General features: G+C 44.2%; 1 protein-coding gene across 1 annotated transcript; it reads right to left on the bottom strand.

Annotated features, from left to right (window-relative positions):
- Nucleotides 1-511: 511 nt before the first annotated feature.
- On the bottom strand, nucleotides 512-17,281 carry MAML2 (mastermind like transcriptional coactivator 2). The gene is made up of 4 exons (XM_070751524.1): nucleotides 17,240-17,281; nucleotides 15,587-15,766; nucleotides 13,286-13,397; nucleotides 512-3,012 (listed from the first exon to the last, which is right to left on the bottom strand). Exons 1-4 carry the CDS (start codon nucleotides 17,279-17,281, stop codon nucleotides 2,060-2,062), a joined length of 1,287 nt encoding a protein of 428 aa, XP_070607625.1. The 3' UTR covers nucleotides 512-2,059.
- Between the last annotated feature and the right edge of the window lie 774 nt (nucleotides 17,282-18,055).

Raw genomic sequence — 18,055 nt, forward strand, 5'->3', positions numbered from 1 at the left:
AAATTTTGCAAAAGTTCGTCAAAAGTTCAGGTTCGGGTTCGGGAGAGCACCAGGAAGCGCCGCTGCCCAGCTGTCACCTTCCGAAACAGCTGGGGAGCTGTTGGCCAGTCGGGAGGCGAAAAAGGAGGTGGGGAATCCCACAAGGAGATTCCAGGGGCGGAGCTTTGATGTCACTGAGATGTCCTTCCTGGCTGGCTGAAACGGGGACTCCAGGAAGGACGTCTCAGTGACGTCAAAACTCCGCCCCTGGAATTCCCTCATGGGATTCCCCACCTCTTTTTGCGCCTCCTGACCGGCCGACAGCTCCCCCGGTTGTTCTGGGAAGCGCCGCCGCCCAGCTGTCACCTTCAGAAACAGCCGGGGCGCTTCTCGGCGGTCTCCCGAATGCTGAACCCGGAAGTTCAGCAAAAGTTGGGGTTCGGGAGAGTGTTGGGAAGCGCCCCGACTGTTCCAGAAAGTGACAGCTGGGCGGCGGCGCTTCCTGGCGCTTTCCCGAGCGCTGAACTTGAAAGTTCGGCAAAAGTTCAGGTTTGGGTGCCGAACCCGAACTTTTTTAAAAATTCGGGTGCCGAACCCAAACCCGAACCCCATTGGGTTTGCCCAACACTATTCACAGGTTGTATCATTAAATTTATATTTCATAGCATACCAATTCTCTCTATGAAGTGTTAACCGGCATCTCTAAATTTGATGTAGTCCAGATGTTCTGAATTACAATTCCCACGGTGTCATGTTCCACTGTCACTCAATGAAAGAGACAGGAATTCTAATAAAACCTATCAGAATCTGCAACATTTAGGGAAGACTTTTGCTAAGCTTTCTGAGTTGGGCATTGCTGTTTTTCCCCCTGTTTATTTTTCCCAGCCAGATTTCAATTTGTACACACATACGCAAAAGAGAATCATTAGTGGATGTCAGCAGTATAGTTTTGATGCAGTGCATATTCCTGGGTCTCGCCTTTGTGTGATTGATGCAAATATTAGCTTACGTATTTAGGATTTATTTAGATGTCGAGCAATCATTTCTCCAAGATCCTTCATAATTCAGAACCAACCTGTTTGGATGCTATGGATCCAGACTTCACCCTCTCTAGCATAATGGTACAAGCTATGTTTTAAGCATGGTTGCATTAATATACACCGCTCCAAAAAAATAAAGGGAACACTCAGATAACACATCCTAGATCTGAATGAATGAAATATTCTCATTGAATACAGTGGTACCTCTACTTAAGAACTTACTTCATTCCGTGACCAGGTTCTTAAGTAGAAAAGTTTGTAAGTAGAAGCAATTTTTCCCATAGGAATCAATGTAAAAGCAAATAATGTGTACAAACCCATTAGGGAAGAAATAAAAGCTCGGAATTTGGGTGGGAGGAGGAGGAAGAGGAAGAAGAGGAGGAGGACAGTCACTGCCGAAGGAAGAAGGTGATGTGAGGGGAATCAAAAACCCCCAAAACTTTAAGGCTTAAAAAAAAAAAGAGGTGGTGAGGAGGAGCATGTGCCTCCCATACACCCGGCGCGAGGCTGCCTCCCATACACTGTGCCAGAGATGGCTATGGATCCAGGGGAAATGGCAGGAAACTGGCCGGGCCTTCGTGCCAGTCTCAAATTTCCTGGGAAATTTTTCCAGGCTCGGGTTCTTAAGTAGAAAATGGTTCTTAAAGAAGAGGCAAAATAATCTTGAACACCCGGTTGTTATCTAGAAAAGTTCTTAAGTAAAGGCATTTTTAGGTAGAGGTACCACTGTACTTCGTTCTGTACAAAGTTGAATGTGCTGACAAGAAAATGAAATTGATTGTCAATCAGTGTTGCTTTGACAGTTTGATTTCACAGAAGTTTGATTTACTTGGGAGTTATATTCTGTTGTTTAAGTGTTCCCTTTATTTTTTTGAACAGTATATTTTTTAAAGGTGGGATCCAACAACCTACTGTTTTGCTTCTCCCCTCCTCCTCCTCCTCCTCTAACATTTGTCTTCTACAAATTGAAGACCGATATCCTGACTTTTCAGTCTTAAAAAAACCTCCAACCCATCAGGAGTTCATCGCTATTGCCCTCCTCAGGAATGGCCCCCTAATATCTCATCAAGGTTGATGTCTTTCATCCAATCATCGTTACTAGGCTCTGTTTTCAACAAAGAGTCAATGAAGTCTGGGTCGCTATTGAGCGCCGGCCCGATGTTATCCGATTGCTGGTTCAGGAAATCAAACGCCAGGTCACTGGCATGATCTGTCCCTTGGAAAGCCCTGGTGGGCATTTGGGTAGCGCTCGATGAGAACTGGTGGGGTTGGGTCATCCCCACCCTGGGCGGATTTAAATGGGCCACAACCTCTGCCTGTAACTGAGCAGGCATTGAACTCTGGGGTTTGGTTGGGCCACCCGCCTGTCCATTTAGACTTTGGTTCATTTGGCTGGTAGGATTCCTCATCTGGAGGGCGCTCAGTTGGTTAGGAGGCACCATGGCCCGCTGAGGAAACTGCGGAAGGACAGTCGTGCGCTGATTTGTATAGGAGCTTCCAGACGAGAATGGGGAACCAGAAGCCCTCTGCGTTTCCTGTTGCTTTGACCCTGCTTCTGAAGAAACCCAGTTCTGAGCGGCAGCGTTCGCACTGACCATCACATTTGAAGGCCTTGGTGCTGAAGTCCCCTGGTTCAAGCTGAGCTTCCCTTGCTGGGAGTTCACTCCCAAGCCACTGTCAAAGGTCGGGAGGTTGTTGCCTTGCCCGGGTGGCGCTGGCCGAGACGCCGCAGGGTTGTTTTGACCGGTTACAATTGGGTTTAGGTTTCTATGCTGTGTAACCTGGCTCACTCCTGATGGGGCCACGTTATACGCATTTGGTTGACTGCAGGGGATGTTCCCGTAGCAGCTGACGTGGTGGCCTGCCGGAAGAGAAGGCATTCGGGTGCTGTGAGCCGTGGACAGGAGGCTTGATTGCTGCGGCAAAATGTTAGCAGTGGAAATGGGATTGGAGAAACATAGGTTGGAGTTGATGCTCACTGCGGGTGATCCACCTAGGAGAAGAAAAAAGATATGAACATCCATCCTCCATTAACCAGGTATAAACAAGACTCAGAAACCAAGGTACCCAATAGGACCAGTCACTTCTCTGGCTGTTTTATTATCTCTCATTCAACATAATGACCCTACTAGAGAAAATGAAGTATATGTCAAGGTTCCAGGTAACATAGAAACATAGAAAATTGATGGCAGAAAAAGACCTCATGGTCCATCTAGTCTGTCCTTGTTCTATTTCCTGTATTTTATCTTAGGATGGATATATGTTTATCCCAGGCATGTTTAAATTCAGTTACTGTGGATTTACCAACCACGTCTGCTGGAAGTTTGTTGCAAGCATCTACTATTCTTTCAGTCAAATAATATTTTCTCACGTTGCTTCTGATCTTTCCCCCAACTAACCTCAGATTGTGCCTTATCAGGAAAGACTTCATGAACTCAATCTGTATAGTCTGGAGGACAGAAGAGAAAGGGGGACGGGACATGATTGAAACAGTTAAATATGTTAAAGGGTTAAATAAGGTTCGGGAAGGAAGTGTTTTCAATAGGAAAGTGAACACAAGAACAAGGGGACACAATCTGAGGTTAGTTGGAGGGAAGATTAGAAGTAATGTGAGAAAATATTATTTTACTGAAAGAGTAGTAGATTCTTGGGACAAACTTCCAGCAGACGTGGTCGGTAAATCCACAGTAAATGAATTTAAACATGCCTGGGATAAACATATATCAATCCTAACATAAAATACAAGAAATAAGGGCAGACTAGATGGACAATGAAGTCTTTTTCTGCCGTCAGTCTACTATGTTTCTATGCTTCTACTTATCCACAACTTCTGCACCATTTTGACAGTATATTCTAGTGCCAATGATGCTATCTAACCACCTCATTCTCTACTGTCCTTTCTCATTTTGCTTTCCAACTTTCGCAACATCAGTGTCCTTCCCTACCAGACCTCTCTTTTCATTTGGAGACCAAAGCATATCAGCTTCAGTATCCGTCCTTCCAAAGTCAACCCAATAGGATTAATATTTGATCTCCTTATTTATTTATTTAATTTGACTTCTGTGCCACCCAATCCCAAGGGACTCCTTGCAGTCCAAGGGATGCTCAAGATACAACATAAGACTATATTGTGTACAACCTGATAGACCAAGCTAAAATGAGGTTGGATAGTTGACATTTCAGAATTTTTGGAAACCCAGCAGGTTGTATGAAGTCAGCCATCACATTAAACCACAATTTGATTTGATTATATTAACTTATATTTAGGAAGGAGGGCAGCAAGCCGATGAGTCAAAGAAATGACAGTGAGTCTACTATTGTTCCTTGATCCTTAGAAACATAGAAACATAGAAGTCTGACGGCAGAAAAAGACCTCATGGTCCATCTAGTCTGCCCTTATACTATTTCCTGTATTTTATCTTAGGATGGATATATGTTTATCCCAGGCATGTTTAAATTCAGTTACTGTGGATTTACCATCCACATATGCTGGAAGTTTGTTCCAAGCATCTACTACTCTTTCAGTGAAATAATATATCCTCATGTTGCTTTTGATCTTTCCCCCAACTAACTTCAGATTGTGTCCCCTTATTCTTATGTTCTATTAAAAACACTTCCCTTGTGGACCTTATTTAACCCATTAACATATTTAAATGTTTCAATTATGTCCCCCCTTTCCCTTCTGTCCTCCAGACTATACAGATTGAGTTCATTAAGTCTTTCCTGATACGTTTTATGCTTAAGACCTTCCACCATTCTTGTAGCCCGTCTTTGGACCCGTTCAATTTTGTCAATATCTTTTTGTAGGTGAGGTCTCCAGAACTTAACACAGTATTCCAAATGTGGTCTCACCAGCGCTCTATATAGCGGGATCATAATCTCCCTCTTCCTGCTTGTTATACCTCTAGCTATGCAGCCAAGCATCCTACTTGCTTTTCCTACTGCCCGACCACACTGCTCACCCATTTTGAGACTGTCAGAAATCACTACCGCTAAATCCTTCTCTTCTGAAGGATTTAGGGGTAGTGATTTCTTTTCTCTTAGTAAACTGAGACAAAGATTGATTACAAACCAGGCTTAGTTAAGTGACCAAACCGTCAAACTTCTCCTGATTGATGTATGTAGGCACTCATTTTAATGTGTTGAATTTTAATGCTTGAAACAAAGTAGATGTTCAGGACACAGATAACATTTATCTGTTACAAGAAAAAGACTCAGGCAAGCACAGCTTTTTCTAGATTAGCCAAGATGGAACAAGTTGATTCAGACACAGATGGCCAACATACTATATTCTTTTGTAACAGCAAAATTGCTTCAGAGGGTGCAGGGGTTGGGGACAATGATTCCCTCTCTTATTCCCAAGACAAAGTTTCCTTTTTTCTCTGAATTGCTCACTATTTTTAGCTTCTTCATTCTCTCCCCCCCTTCTATTTGTGCTGGTCTAATTTCTACCAGATGGGCAGAAATTTCATTCCAATTAGTGTTCAGTGGAGAACATAACCAGACCTCAGATACCAAAAAGAAACAACCAACAACCCCTGAGTGGTACTGCAGAATGTGTCAATTTCTGATTAATGGTCGGGACTGACAGTCCATCATGAAGAGAGAGGTGTCTGCTCTCTGAAAGTCAATTTTGAAACTGGCCGGGTAATCTTTCATTCTGTTTCATGAAGAGTAGCAGTAGGAGCATCACTGAAACTAAATCCAGATCGGAGGACAAATGTATTCAACGAGCCAAAAGGTATATATGCCACAGTACAGAACATAGAAACATAGAAGTCTGATGGCAGAAAAAGACCTCATGGTCCATCTAGTCTGCCCTTATACTATTTTCTGTATTTTATCTTAGGATGGATATATGTTTATCCCAGGCATGTTTAAATTCAGTTACTGTGGATTTATCTACCACGTCTGCTGGAAGTTTGTTCCAAGGATCTACTACTCTTTCAGTAAAATAATATTTTCTCATGTTGCTTTTGATCTTTCCCCCAACTAACTTCAGATTGTGTCCCCTTGTTCTTGTGTTCACTTTCCTATTAAAAACACTTCCCTCCTGGACCTTATTTAGCCCTTTAACATATTTAAATGTTTCGATCATGACCCCCCCTTTTTCTTCTGTCCTCCAGACTATATAGATTGAATTCATTAAGTCTTTCCTGATACGTTTTATGCTTAAGACCTTCCAACATTCTTGTAGCCCGTTTTTGGACCCGTTCAATTTTGTCAATATCTTTCTGTAGGTGAGGTCTCCAGAACTGAACACAGTATTCCAAATGTGGTCTCACCAGCACTCTATATAGCGGGATCATAATCTCCCTCTTCCTGCTTGTTATACCTCTAGCTATGCAGCCAAGCATCCTACTTGCTTTCCCTACCGCCTGACTGCACTGTTCACCCATTTTGAGACTGTCAGAAATCACTACCGCTAAATCCTTTTCTTCTGAAGTTTTTGCTAACACAGAACTGCCAATACAATACTCAGATTGAGGATTCCTTTTCCCCAAGTGCATTATTTTACATTTGGAAACATTAAACTGCAGTTTCCATTGCTTTGACCATTTATCTAGTAAAGCTAAATCATTTACCATATTATAGACGCCTCCAGGAATATCAACCCTATTGCACACTTTAGAGTCATCTTTTTAGAAAAAGAAAACATTTTTTTTAGAAAAATGCTGGACAGTCTTTCAAATGTATAAGCACTCTCCATCAAATATATAGACAGAAAGGCAGCGGTGGGCTATGAGCCGGAATGCTAAATTGTGCTCGTAAGTTCTTATGGGACCAGTGCGATTTTGCTGCTGCACCTATGCAGGTAGCAAAATTTCGCCCGTGTTTTGGCGACGTTTTACCTACGGCTCTATACACGATTTTGCTACCTCCACAGGTGCTGCAGCAAAATCGCACTGGTCCCGCAAGAACGTACGAGCCGCAGTGGTAAGAGCAATTTAGCGTTCTGGCTCGTAGCTCACCGCTGCAGAAAGGTTAGGGAGAATCAAAATATTGCATCCAGTTTTGGTCTGAATAATTAAAAAAAAAGATGTTGAGACTCTAGAAAGTGTGCAGAGAAGAGCAACAAAGACGATCAGGGGCCTGAAGAGTAAAGCATACCAAGAACAGTTGCAGGAATTAGGTATGTCCATGAAAATAAGAACCAGGAGTGGCATGATAGCATTATTCCAATATCTAAGGGGTGGGGAGTGCTGCAGGCCTGTTTTGCCCCCGGTGGAATCTGCTGATGAAGGCTCCTCTGACCAAGAAGACATGAGTGACAGGGAGGAGGAGAGTGTGGCAGACAGCTCAGAAGGAGATCAATTATCTAGCTCCTCCTTGGATTCGGAACAAGAGATAATGATACAGCCACGCATGCAGAGAGCGATGCATAGGCAGCAACAACTGAGAGATTATTATCAAAGAAAATGAGGCCACCTGTGGTTGGGTGGGGCTGTGGTAATTAGTGAGGCTGCTATAAATAGCAGCCTGTGGGTTTGGCCATTGTGGAGGATTATCCGATCATTGTGTTTCGTGACTGCTTTACTGACTTTGACCTTTTGTGTGCTGATTTCCCCCCGCTTTGAAACTAAACCAGAGCAAAGTGTGTGTCACTTTGTGAAAGAAGAAGGACTGTGAATTGCTTCACAGCTGCAAGCTAAGTATCACAGAACTGATAAGGGACTTGTACAAATTACCAGTTTGTTTGAAGACCAGTGCTCTTTGCTATACCAAAAGAGGGCTTAAGTTAAATGAATTTTCATTATAAAGAACATTGTTTTGAATTTTCAAACGTTTGTGTGTCTGAAATTTGTACCTGTGAATTTTTGGGAGGAATCTGCCAGAGAGCCCAACGGAACACCTGTAACCTTACTTTCTGGATAACCTTCGTACTTAAAGATAAGATTCTCACACAATTGTACTATAAGTAAGTAAAACGGGAAGAGCAAAGTCTATCTATCTATTTTAATGTCCTTATTTCTAGGTGGGTAGACTCTAATGAATTAGAGTGTATGAACATGTTTCTGATTCATTTATACTTGCATCCAGGTTTATGCCTAAGACGCAGTGTGAGAAAATAGAACATGAGACAGTCAAGCTCTATTAGCCAAAATCAGCCTTTCTTTTAACCTACTTAGAGACTTGAGAAACATGAGACTCAGTTTAGATCTTCACCAAGTCAAATTTAAATGTTTAAAAATTAAGGATCCATGAAGAATGTTTGAATCATCAGATGACTCATCACGTGTTGCAACTGCTCTTCATTATTATTATTATTTTGGGAAGCCCTTGATCTATCCAGCCACCAGGCAAATTCCAACAGAGTTACACAGGCATCGTTAGACATCCTCTGATCAAACTGATAGTAGACGTGGTGGGCTCAGAACTGTGAATCGACTTCTAAGCTGTGGGTGCAACGGCACGAATGCCGTACAATGTTCACGGGTACCGCAAGAGCGGAGGGGAAAGGTCAGTGTAGGGCTCCCGAAAATCAATGTCGCTTCTGTGAAGGAAACTGAATGCTGGTTTGTTTGGGGCAGGGAAAAAGGCCTCGGGAAAGATGTAAAGGGACAAGGAGACATTTGTGTTTCAAATGGATGAAAGCAAAGGAAAGTTTAGGAGGAAGGAAGTTTGAGAGACCAGGGAGACGAGAAAACAGGAAGAAAACAGGTGAATCTCTCAACATCGAACTTGGAGAGAAGGAAGACCTACCTTTGAAGAGTGTTCGGAAACTGCAAATTGTGCAAAAGGCAGCCGCGCGAGCGGTCATGGGCCTTCCCAGATATGCCCATGTTTCTCCAGCACTCTGCGGACTGCGCTGGTTGCTGATTGGTTTCCGGACACAATTCAAAGTGTTGGTTATGACCTATAAAGCCCTAAACCCGACACTACTCACAAGAGCCTACAAAACTTTTGCCAGACCCATCCTTGAATACAGTTCATCTGTCTGGAACCCATACCACATCTCGGACATCAACACCCTTGAAAATGTCCAAAGATATTTCACCAGAAGAGCCCTTCACTCCTTCACTCGAAACAGAATATCCTACGAAAATAGACTAACAACCCTGGGCCTAGAAAGCCTAGAACTAGATCATATGCTGCAACGTCCTACTGGTCAATGACTACTTCAGCTTCAAACGCAACAACACAAGAGCATGCAACAGATTCAAACTTAATATGAACCGCTCCAAACTTGACTGTAAAAAATATGATTTCAATTATCGAGTTATCGAATTGTGGAACTCATTGCCGGACTCAATTGTGTCAACCCCTAACCCCCAACATTTCTCCCTTAGACTCTCCACGATTGACCTCTCCAGGTTCCTAAGAGGCCAGTAAGGGGCGTACATACGTGCACTGGTGTGCCTTTCGTCCCCTGTCCAATTGTCTTTCCTTTCTCTCACTTATCATATATATTTTCTTTCTTTCATATATCCTCTCCTCTAAGTTCACTTTACCCTTATATATATTACTACATGTCTATTTTTCTTCCTATGTATTTCTGTATTGGACAAATGAATGAATTTAAAAAAAAAATGGCATCGAACCAGATTACTTGCGGGACCGCCTTCTGCCGCATGAGTACCAGTGACAGGTGAGGTTCCATGACCTTCTCCAGGTCCCGTCAATTAGACAATGTTGCTTGGCGGGACCTAGGGGAAGAGCCTTCCCTGTGGTGGCTCCAGCCCTCTGGAATCAGCTTCCACCGGAGATCCGCACTCCCCCCACCCTCCTTGCCTTCTTCAAGAGTCTCAAGACTCATTTATGCTGCCAGACTTGGGGCCATTAGACCCTAACACTGCTCAAAAAAATAAAGGGAACACTCAAAGAACACATCCTAGATCCGAATGAATGAAATATTCTCATGGAATACTTTGTTCTGTACAAAGTTGAATGTGCACAACAGCATGTGAAATTGATTGTCAATCAGTGCTGCTTCCTAAGTGGACAGTTTGATTTCACAGAAGTTTGATTTATTTGGAGTTATATTGCGTTGTTTAAGTGTTCCCTTTATTTTTTTGAGCAGTGTAAATGGAGGAAGGTCTTAAGCATAAAACCTATCAGGAAAGACTTAATGAACTCAATCTGTATAGTCTGGAGGAGAAAAGAGAAAAGGGGGACATGATCGAAACATTTAAATATGTTAAAGGGTTAAATAAGTTTCAGGAGGGCAGTGTTTTTTAATAGGAAAGTGAACACAAGAACAAGGGGACACAACCTGAGGTTAGTTGGGGGGAAGATTAGAAGTAATGTGAGAAAATATTATTTTACTGAAAGAGTAGTAGATGCTTGGAACAAACTTCCAAGTTGGTAAATCCACAGTAACTGAATTTAAACATGCCTGGGATAAACATGTATCCATCCTAAGATAAAATACAAGAAATACTATAAGGGCAGACTAGTTGGACCATGAGGTCTTTTTCTGACGTAAATCTTCTATGTTTCTATGTGTATGTTGTAAGGTGCCCCAAGACCTCGGAGAGGGGCAGCGTATAAATCCAATAAAATAAAATAAATATAATAAATAAGATCTAAAGTGTGGCTCAGGAAGAAAGAGTCACCTGTCCCACACTCAAATGGGTCAAATCTTTGCCTTGAAGGTAGCTTGTTTGCTTTTGTGTGCATCAGCGGCTTTCGATACCATCGACCATGGTATCCTTCTGCACCGGCTGGAGGGGTTGGGGGTGGGAGGCACTGTCCTTCAGTGGTTCTCCTCCTACCTCTCTGGCCGGTCGCAGTCGGTGTTAGTGGGGGGCCAGAGGTCGACTTCTAGGTTTCTCCCTTGTGGGGTGCCTCAGGGGTCGGTCCTCTCCCCCCTGCTATTCAATATCTACATGAAACCGCTGGGCGAGATCATCCAAGGACATGGGGTGAGGTATCATCAATATGCGGATGATACCCAGCTTTACATCTCCACCCCATGCCCAGTCAACGAAGCGGTGGAAGTGATGTGCCGGTGCCTGGAGGCTGTTGGGGCCTGGATGGGTGTCAACAGACTCAAACTCAACCCGGATAAGACGGAGTGGCTGTGGGTTTTGCCTCCCAAGGACAACTCCATCTGTCCGTCCATCACCCTGGGGGGGGGGAATTATTGACCCCCTCAAAGAGGGTCCGCAACTTGGGCGTCCTCCTCGATCCACAGCTCACATTAGAAAACCATCTCTCAGCTGTGGCGAGGGGGGCTTTTGCCCAGGTTCGCCTGGTGCACCAGTTGCGGCCCTATCTGGACCGGAACTCATTGCTCACAGTCACTCATGCCCTCATCACCTCGAGGTTCGACTACTGTAATGCTCTCTACATGGGGCTACCTTTGAAAAGTATTCGAAAACTTCAGATCGTGCAGAATGCAGCTGCGAGAGCAGTCATGGGCTTACCTAGGTATGCCCATGTTTCACCATCACTCCGCAGTCTGCATTGGCTGCCGATCAGTTTCCGGTCACAATTCAAAGTGTTGGTTATGACCTTTAAAGCCCTTCATGGCATTGGACCAGAATATCTCCGAAACCGCCTCCTGCCGCACGAATCCCAGCGACCGAAAAGGTCCCACAGAGTGGGCCTTCTCCGGGTCCCGTCAACTAAACAATGTCGGTTGGAGGGCCCCAGGGGAAGAGCCTTCTCTGTGGCGGCACCGGCCCTCTGGAACCAACTCCCCCCCGGAGATTAGAACTGCCCCTACTCTTCCTGCCTTCCGTAAACTCCTTAAAACCCACCTTTGCCGTCAGGCATGGGGGAACTGAAACATCTTCCCCTGGGTATGTCTAATTTATGTATGGTATGCTTGTGTATATGTCTGTTAGTATATGGGGTCTTTTTTAAATCTTTAATATTTTAAATTGTCAGATTATTTATGATTTGTTTCCACGTGTTGTGAGCCGCCCCGAGTCTTCGGAGAGGGGCGGCATACAAATCTAAGTAATAAATAAATAAATAAAATAAATCAGGGGTAGTTTTTAACTTACTTTCCCTACCGGATTCACAAATTTGAGCGTGTGAGTGCCCGCTATGCTTGCGCCACCTTTACATGTGCGCACAGCCTTCCACTCATGCTCTTTATTCGCACGTGTGCCTTTGGCGCATGTATCTAGCCCCAAAAACATGGCTGCATAGGACGGCATTATATCCAGGTGGTTGGGCCCGCAGTAAGCGCTATTACTTCATCCGAACCAGTCTAAACCAGGAGCTGGGATGGCGCAGTGGTTAGAGTGCAGCACTGCAGGCCACTTCAGCTAACTGCTAGCTGTAATTCAGCAGTTCAAATCTCACTACCAGCTCAAGGTTGACTCCTTCCATCCTTGCGAGGTGGGTAAAATGAGGACCCAGGTTGTTAGGGGCAATATGCTGATGCTGTAAGCCGCTTAGAGAGGGCTGTAAAAGCAATATGAGCTTTCTGAGACAACTCAAGAAAGGGATCTTGGGGTTTTGGTGGACAGCTCAATGAAGATGTCAACCCAGTGCGCAGCAGCAGTAAAAAAAAAAAGCAACTTCCATGCTTGGCATGATTAGGAAGGGAATCAAAAATAAGTCAGTAAGTGTTGTATTGCCTTTGTACAAATCGATGGTGAGACCACACTTGGAGTACTGTGTACAGTTCTGGTCACCTCACCTCAAGAAGGATATACTGTAATGGAATTGGAAAAGGTGCAAAAAGGGCAACTAGTATGATCAAGGAAATGGAGCCCCTCCCTTATGAAATCAGGTTGCAACGCCTTGGTCTCTTCAGCCTTGAAAGACGGCATTTAAGGGGTGACTTGATCGAAGTGTATAAAATAATGCATGGGATAGAAAAGGTGGATAGAGAAAAATTCTTTTCTCTATCACACAATGCTAAGACGAGGGGGCACTCCCTAAAGCTCATAGGTAAGAAAGTGAGGACAAATCAAGGGAAATATTTCTTTACTCAGAGGGTCATTGGTTTATGCAATTCACTTCCAGAAGAGGTCGTAACAGCTGTCAGCCTGGATAGCTTCAAGGCAGGATTAGACAGATTCATGGATGCCAAGTGTATTGGTGGTTATTGAAATGTCCAAGTGCCACCTCTATGTTGGGTGAGGCAGGCAGGGGGTCGAGGGAAAGGGAGGGTTTTGCCTTCTCTTTCTGCTCAAAATCCCCATAGACAATTGGTGGGCCACTGTGTGACACAGAATGCTGGACTCAATGGGCTTTGGCCTGATTCAGCATGGCTCTTCCTATGTTCTTATGTTCAATATGAAGCGGTATATAAGTCTAAATGTTATTCCTATTGCTATATCACTTCTGATGTGCATGCTTACCGGAATACTGGTGTGTTTGCTGCACGTTGACTGGTCCCCTTCTTTGGTCCTTATAATCGGGTGGTGGTCTTGTAAGGTGTCTATTCAGTTGATCTTGAGGGGTTGCCTTCTCCTATAGGAGGGAGAAAGAAAAAAGAAAAGCATTGCTAAGTATTTATTATTTATTATTCTGAAGATTTGAACGGAGTCACCTGACAGCATATACATACATTCAAAGATGTGTTCTCAAAGGATAGCCTATTCCCGTGATGGTGAACCTATAGCATGCATACCAAAGGTTGCACACAGACCTCTTGCAAGGTCTTTGTCACGGCTGATTGGATCTCTCCTATGGACGAAAAATGCGCCTTGCCACAACGCGCTACGAGTCCGTGAATTCCTGGCCAAACACCAGGTGCCAACGCTGCCCCCCCCTATAGTCCTGACGTCGCCCCAGCAGACTTCTTTTTGTTCCCAGCCCTGAAAGGAATCTGTTTTTCATCCATAGAAGAGATCCAATCAGCCATGACGAAAACCTTGCGAGAGGTCCCGGAAGACGGGCACGTACTGGTCATGGCAGAGTCGCTGGAAAAAAATGTGTAGAGGCCCAAGGACAGTACTTTGAAGAATTTTAAGTGTTTGTGCAAATCTGTTCAATAAATTACTTCCAACAAAAATTGCATTACTTTTGGAACGCACCCTGTACCTGATATTTATGGAGATTCTCGGTTATCCATGTCATGGTTATTCCAAAAGTGGTTTTTTTTCCCCAAGAGGCAACTGGACTTTCTGGTTTTTCTTTGAAGATGTTTCGCTTCTCATCCAAGAAGCTTCTTCAGCTCTGACTGGATGGTGAGGAATGGAAGGATTTATACCTCTTGCAGACATCTGGTCAGAATGCAATGAAGAATTTAAATGGTCTCTGCAAGGAGTATAAATCCTTCTATTTTCCACCATCTGGTCAAAGCTGAAGAAGCTTCCTGGATGAGAAGTGAAATGTCTTCAAAGAAAAAGAGCTACTTCTGTTGATCACCAGCCGCCAGCAGTTTGGCAGATCGAATCTCAGTAGGCTCAAGGTGGACTCAGCCTTCCATCCTTTCAAGGTCGGTAAAATGAGGACCCAGATTGTTGGGGGAAATATATGCTGACTCTGTAAACTGCTTAGAGGGGGCTGTAAAGCACTGTGAAGTGGTATATAAGTTTAAATGCTATTGTTATTCCTTGGTGCTTATTTTATGTGGCCCAAAGATAATAAGACTGAGTCTTATTTTTGGGGAAACATGGGTATCAGGGATGGGCAGCAGGCAGGATGGGATGGAACGCAGTTCCGCCAGTGGAAGTGAAGATGCATGCACAGCTCCAGCTGATTGGCAGCTGTCACTTCCTGGATTACTGGTCTCGGCTAGGCTCTCCTTTTCCCACCTGCTGCTGCGTCTGCACTCCTTGCTTTTTTCCTCTTTCCTCCTTCGTGGCCTCGGACGAGCTTCCCTCTCTCCTGCCTGGCTCCCCTCCAGCCTCCCGCGGCCACCTCCTGCCTGAGTGCAAGCAGAAGGTGTGGATGGAAGCGCCACTGGCAGCATTTATGCTTCTGGCAGCACCCATTCGCCTAGCTAACCAGCCTGGGCTGAGGTGGGGCGACCCAGGCAGGAGAGCGTGGGAAACACGAAGCAAATTCTCACCCCAGAGAGAGACACTAGTGAGGCATTGGACCAGAGTACCTCCGGAACCGCCTGCTACCGCACGAATCCCAGCGACCGAAAAGGTCCCACAGAGTTGGCCTTCTCCGGGTCCCGTCGACTAAACAATGTCATCTGGCGGGCCCCAGGGGAAGAGCCTTCTCTGTGGCGGCCCCGGCCCTCTGGAATCAACTCCCCCTGGAGATTAGAACTGCTCCCACCCTCCTTGTCTTTCGTAAACTACTCAAGACCCACCTATACCGCCAGGCATGGGAGATTTGGGACATCTTTTCCCCAGGCTCCTTATAATTTATGTTTGGTATGTATGTTTTGTTTGGTTTTAATATGATAGGGTTTTAGTTATTTATCACTGTTGTGAGCTGCCCCGAGTCTTCGGAGAGGGGCGGCATACAAATCTAATAAATTATTATTATTATTATTATTATTGTTAGTCAAGGACTTAACAGTTCACTTGAACGATGATGATCATTGAAGCCACTCCCACCTGATCACATGGCCGGCAAGCCACTCCTACCCAGTCACATGACTATTAAGCCACACCCACAAAATAAGCCACACCCACAGTGTTTTGGCTGCCCATTACTGATGAATATATAGATCTAAAATAGAAAACTAGGATATTTACTGCTTCAGTTAGTATTTGGTGCTGCTGCTGCTGCTGCTGAAGGAGGAATTGTTGTTTCAGCTGCTGATTCAGCAACGCTTGTGTTGATGAGTTGATGTAGTTGGTTCCAGTGGTTGTATTTGTGCACGGGGCAGATCCTGGGTTGGTGCCTCCACCTTGACTCAAGACGGTATGTTGATTCTAGACAAGGGAAAAAAAAGTTGGACGAGTCAAAAGAGATACAAAGGTGCACACAAGCAAAAATGGAATAGGGAGCATCGTCTTTCCCATCTTCTTGCAAGGTGATTAAAACAACAATCTTTCTGTTATGAGCAGTGGTGTCTAGAATAGAACAGAATTGCCCACAAGATCATATGCTGCAACGTCCTACCGATCAATGACTACTTCAGCTTCAACCGCAACAACACAAGAGCACGCAACAGATTCAAACTTAATACGAACCGCTCCAAACTTGACTGTAAAAAATATGATTTCAACAATCGAGTTGTCGAAGTGTGGAACTCATTACCGGACTCAATTGTGTCAACCCCTAACCCCCAACATTTCTCCCTTAGACTCTCCACGATTGACCTCTCCAGGTTCCTAAGAGGCCAGTAAGGGGCGTACATAAGTGCACTGGTGTGCCTTTCGTCCCCTGTCCGATTGTCTTTCCTTTCTCTCACTTATCATATATATTCTCTTTCTTTCATATATCCTCTCCTCTAAGTTCACTTTTACCCTTATATATATTAATTACTACAGGTCTATTTTTCTTCCTATGTATTTGTGTATTGGACAAATGAATAAATAAAAAAAATGAATACAAGAATTCTTTATTGGCCAAGTGTGATTGGACACACAAGGAATTTGTCTTTGGTGCAAATGCTCTCAGTGTACATAAAAGAAAATATACTTTTTCTTTTAGTTGGGGGAAAGATCAAAAGCAACATGAGAAAATATTATTTTACTGAAAGAGTTGTAGATCCTTGGAACAAACTTCCAGCAGACGTGGTTGGTAAATCCACATTAACTGAATTTAAACATGCCTGGGATAAACATATATCCATTGTAAGATAAAATACAAAAAATAGTATAAGGGCAGACTAGATGGATCATGAGGTCTTTTTCTGCCGTCAGTCTTCTATGTTTCTATGTTATTTGTCAAGAATGATGAGATACAACACTTAATGATTGTCATAGGGGTCAAATAAACAATGAGGAAACAGTATTAATACAAGTCTTAAGGATACAAGCAACAAGTTACAGTCATACAGTACTAAGTTGGAGGAAATGGGTGATAAGAATGATGAGAGAAAACTAGTACTAATAGTAGTGGAGACTTAGTAAATAGTTTGACAGTATTGAGAGAATGATTTGAATAGCAAAGTGTTAGCATTTGGGAAAAAATGTTTTTTTTGGTCTAGTTGTCTTGGTGTGCAGTGCTCTATAGTAATGTTTTGAGGGTAGGGGTTGAAACAGTTTATGTCCAGGATTTGAGGGGTCAGTAGATATTTTCACAGCCCTCTTTTTGACTTATGCAGTGTACAGGTCCTCAATGGAAGGCAGGTTGGCAACAATTATTTTTTCTGCAATTCTGATTATCCTTTGAAATCTGTGTCGGTCTTGTTGGGTTGCAGAACCAAACCAGACAGTTATAGAGGTGCAGATGTCTACTGGAAGAACGCAGATCATGCAGAACGCAGCCGCGAGAGCCATCGCGGGGCTTCCAAGATTCGCCCACGTTTCTTCAACACTCCGTGGCTTGCATTGGCTGCCGATCAGTTTCCGGTCACAATTTACTACTGACCCCTTCAGAGAGGCTTCGCAACTTGGGCGTCCTCCTCGATCCACAGCTCACATTAGAGAAACATCTTTCGGCTGTGGCGAGGAGGGCGTTTGCCCAGGTTCACCTGGTGCACCAGTTGCGGCCCTATTTGGACCGGGAGTCACTGCTCACAGTCACTCATGCCCTCATCATCTCGAGGTTCGATTACTACAATGCTCTCTACATGGGGCTACCTCTGAAAAGTGTTCGGAAACTTCAGATCGTGCAGAACGCAGCCGCGAGAGCCATCGTGGGGCTTCCAAGATTCGCCCATGTTTCTTCAACACTCCGTGGCTTGCCTTGGCTGCCAATCAGTTTCCGGTCACAATTCAAAGTGTTGGTTATGACCTTTAAAGCCCTATATGGCAATGGACCAGATTACCTCTGGAACTGCCTGCTACCGCACGAATCCCAGCGACCAATAAGGTCCCACAGAGTTGGCCTTTTCCGGGTCCTGTCGACTCAGCAATGTCATTTGGCGGGCCCCAGGGGAAGAGCCTTCCCCAGGCTCTAGAGGCTTTCCTCTGGGAGGGCAAAAACTGACTCCCTCAGGCTCCGGTGGCCCATCCCTTATTTACAGAGGTCAAAAAGAAGGTTAATGGACTCAATGCATCTCTGATATACAATGTCTTCTTCATTTTTTTTTTAATGTTTTTTTTTAAAGC

The sequence above is a fragment of the Erythrolamprus reginae genome, chromosome 4 (genome assembly GCF_031021105.1).
Source record: "Erythrolamprus reginae isolate rEryReg1 chromosome 4, rEryReg1.hap1, whole genome shotgun sequence".
NCBI classification, from domain to species: domain Eukaryota; kingdom Metazoa; phylum Chordata; class Lepidosauria; order Squamata; family Dipsadidae; genus Erythrolamprus; species Erythrolamprus reginae.

Excerpts from the sequence above, each read along its gene's own strand:
- MAML2 (XM_070751524.1), bottom strand. The coding sequence starts at position 17,281 with ATGGCTCTCGCGGCTGCGTTCTGCATGATCTGCGTTCTTCCA. Across the intron at positions 15,767-17,239 it reads GCATGATCTGCGTTCTTCCA|AATCAACATACCGTCTTGAG; the intron begins GTAGACATCTGC and ends TCCCTTGTCTAG. Across the intron at positions 3,013-13,285 it reads GCAAACACACCAGTATTCCG|GTGGATCACCCGCAGTGAGC; the intron begins GTAAGCATGCAC and ends TTCTTCTCCTAG.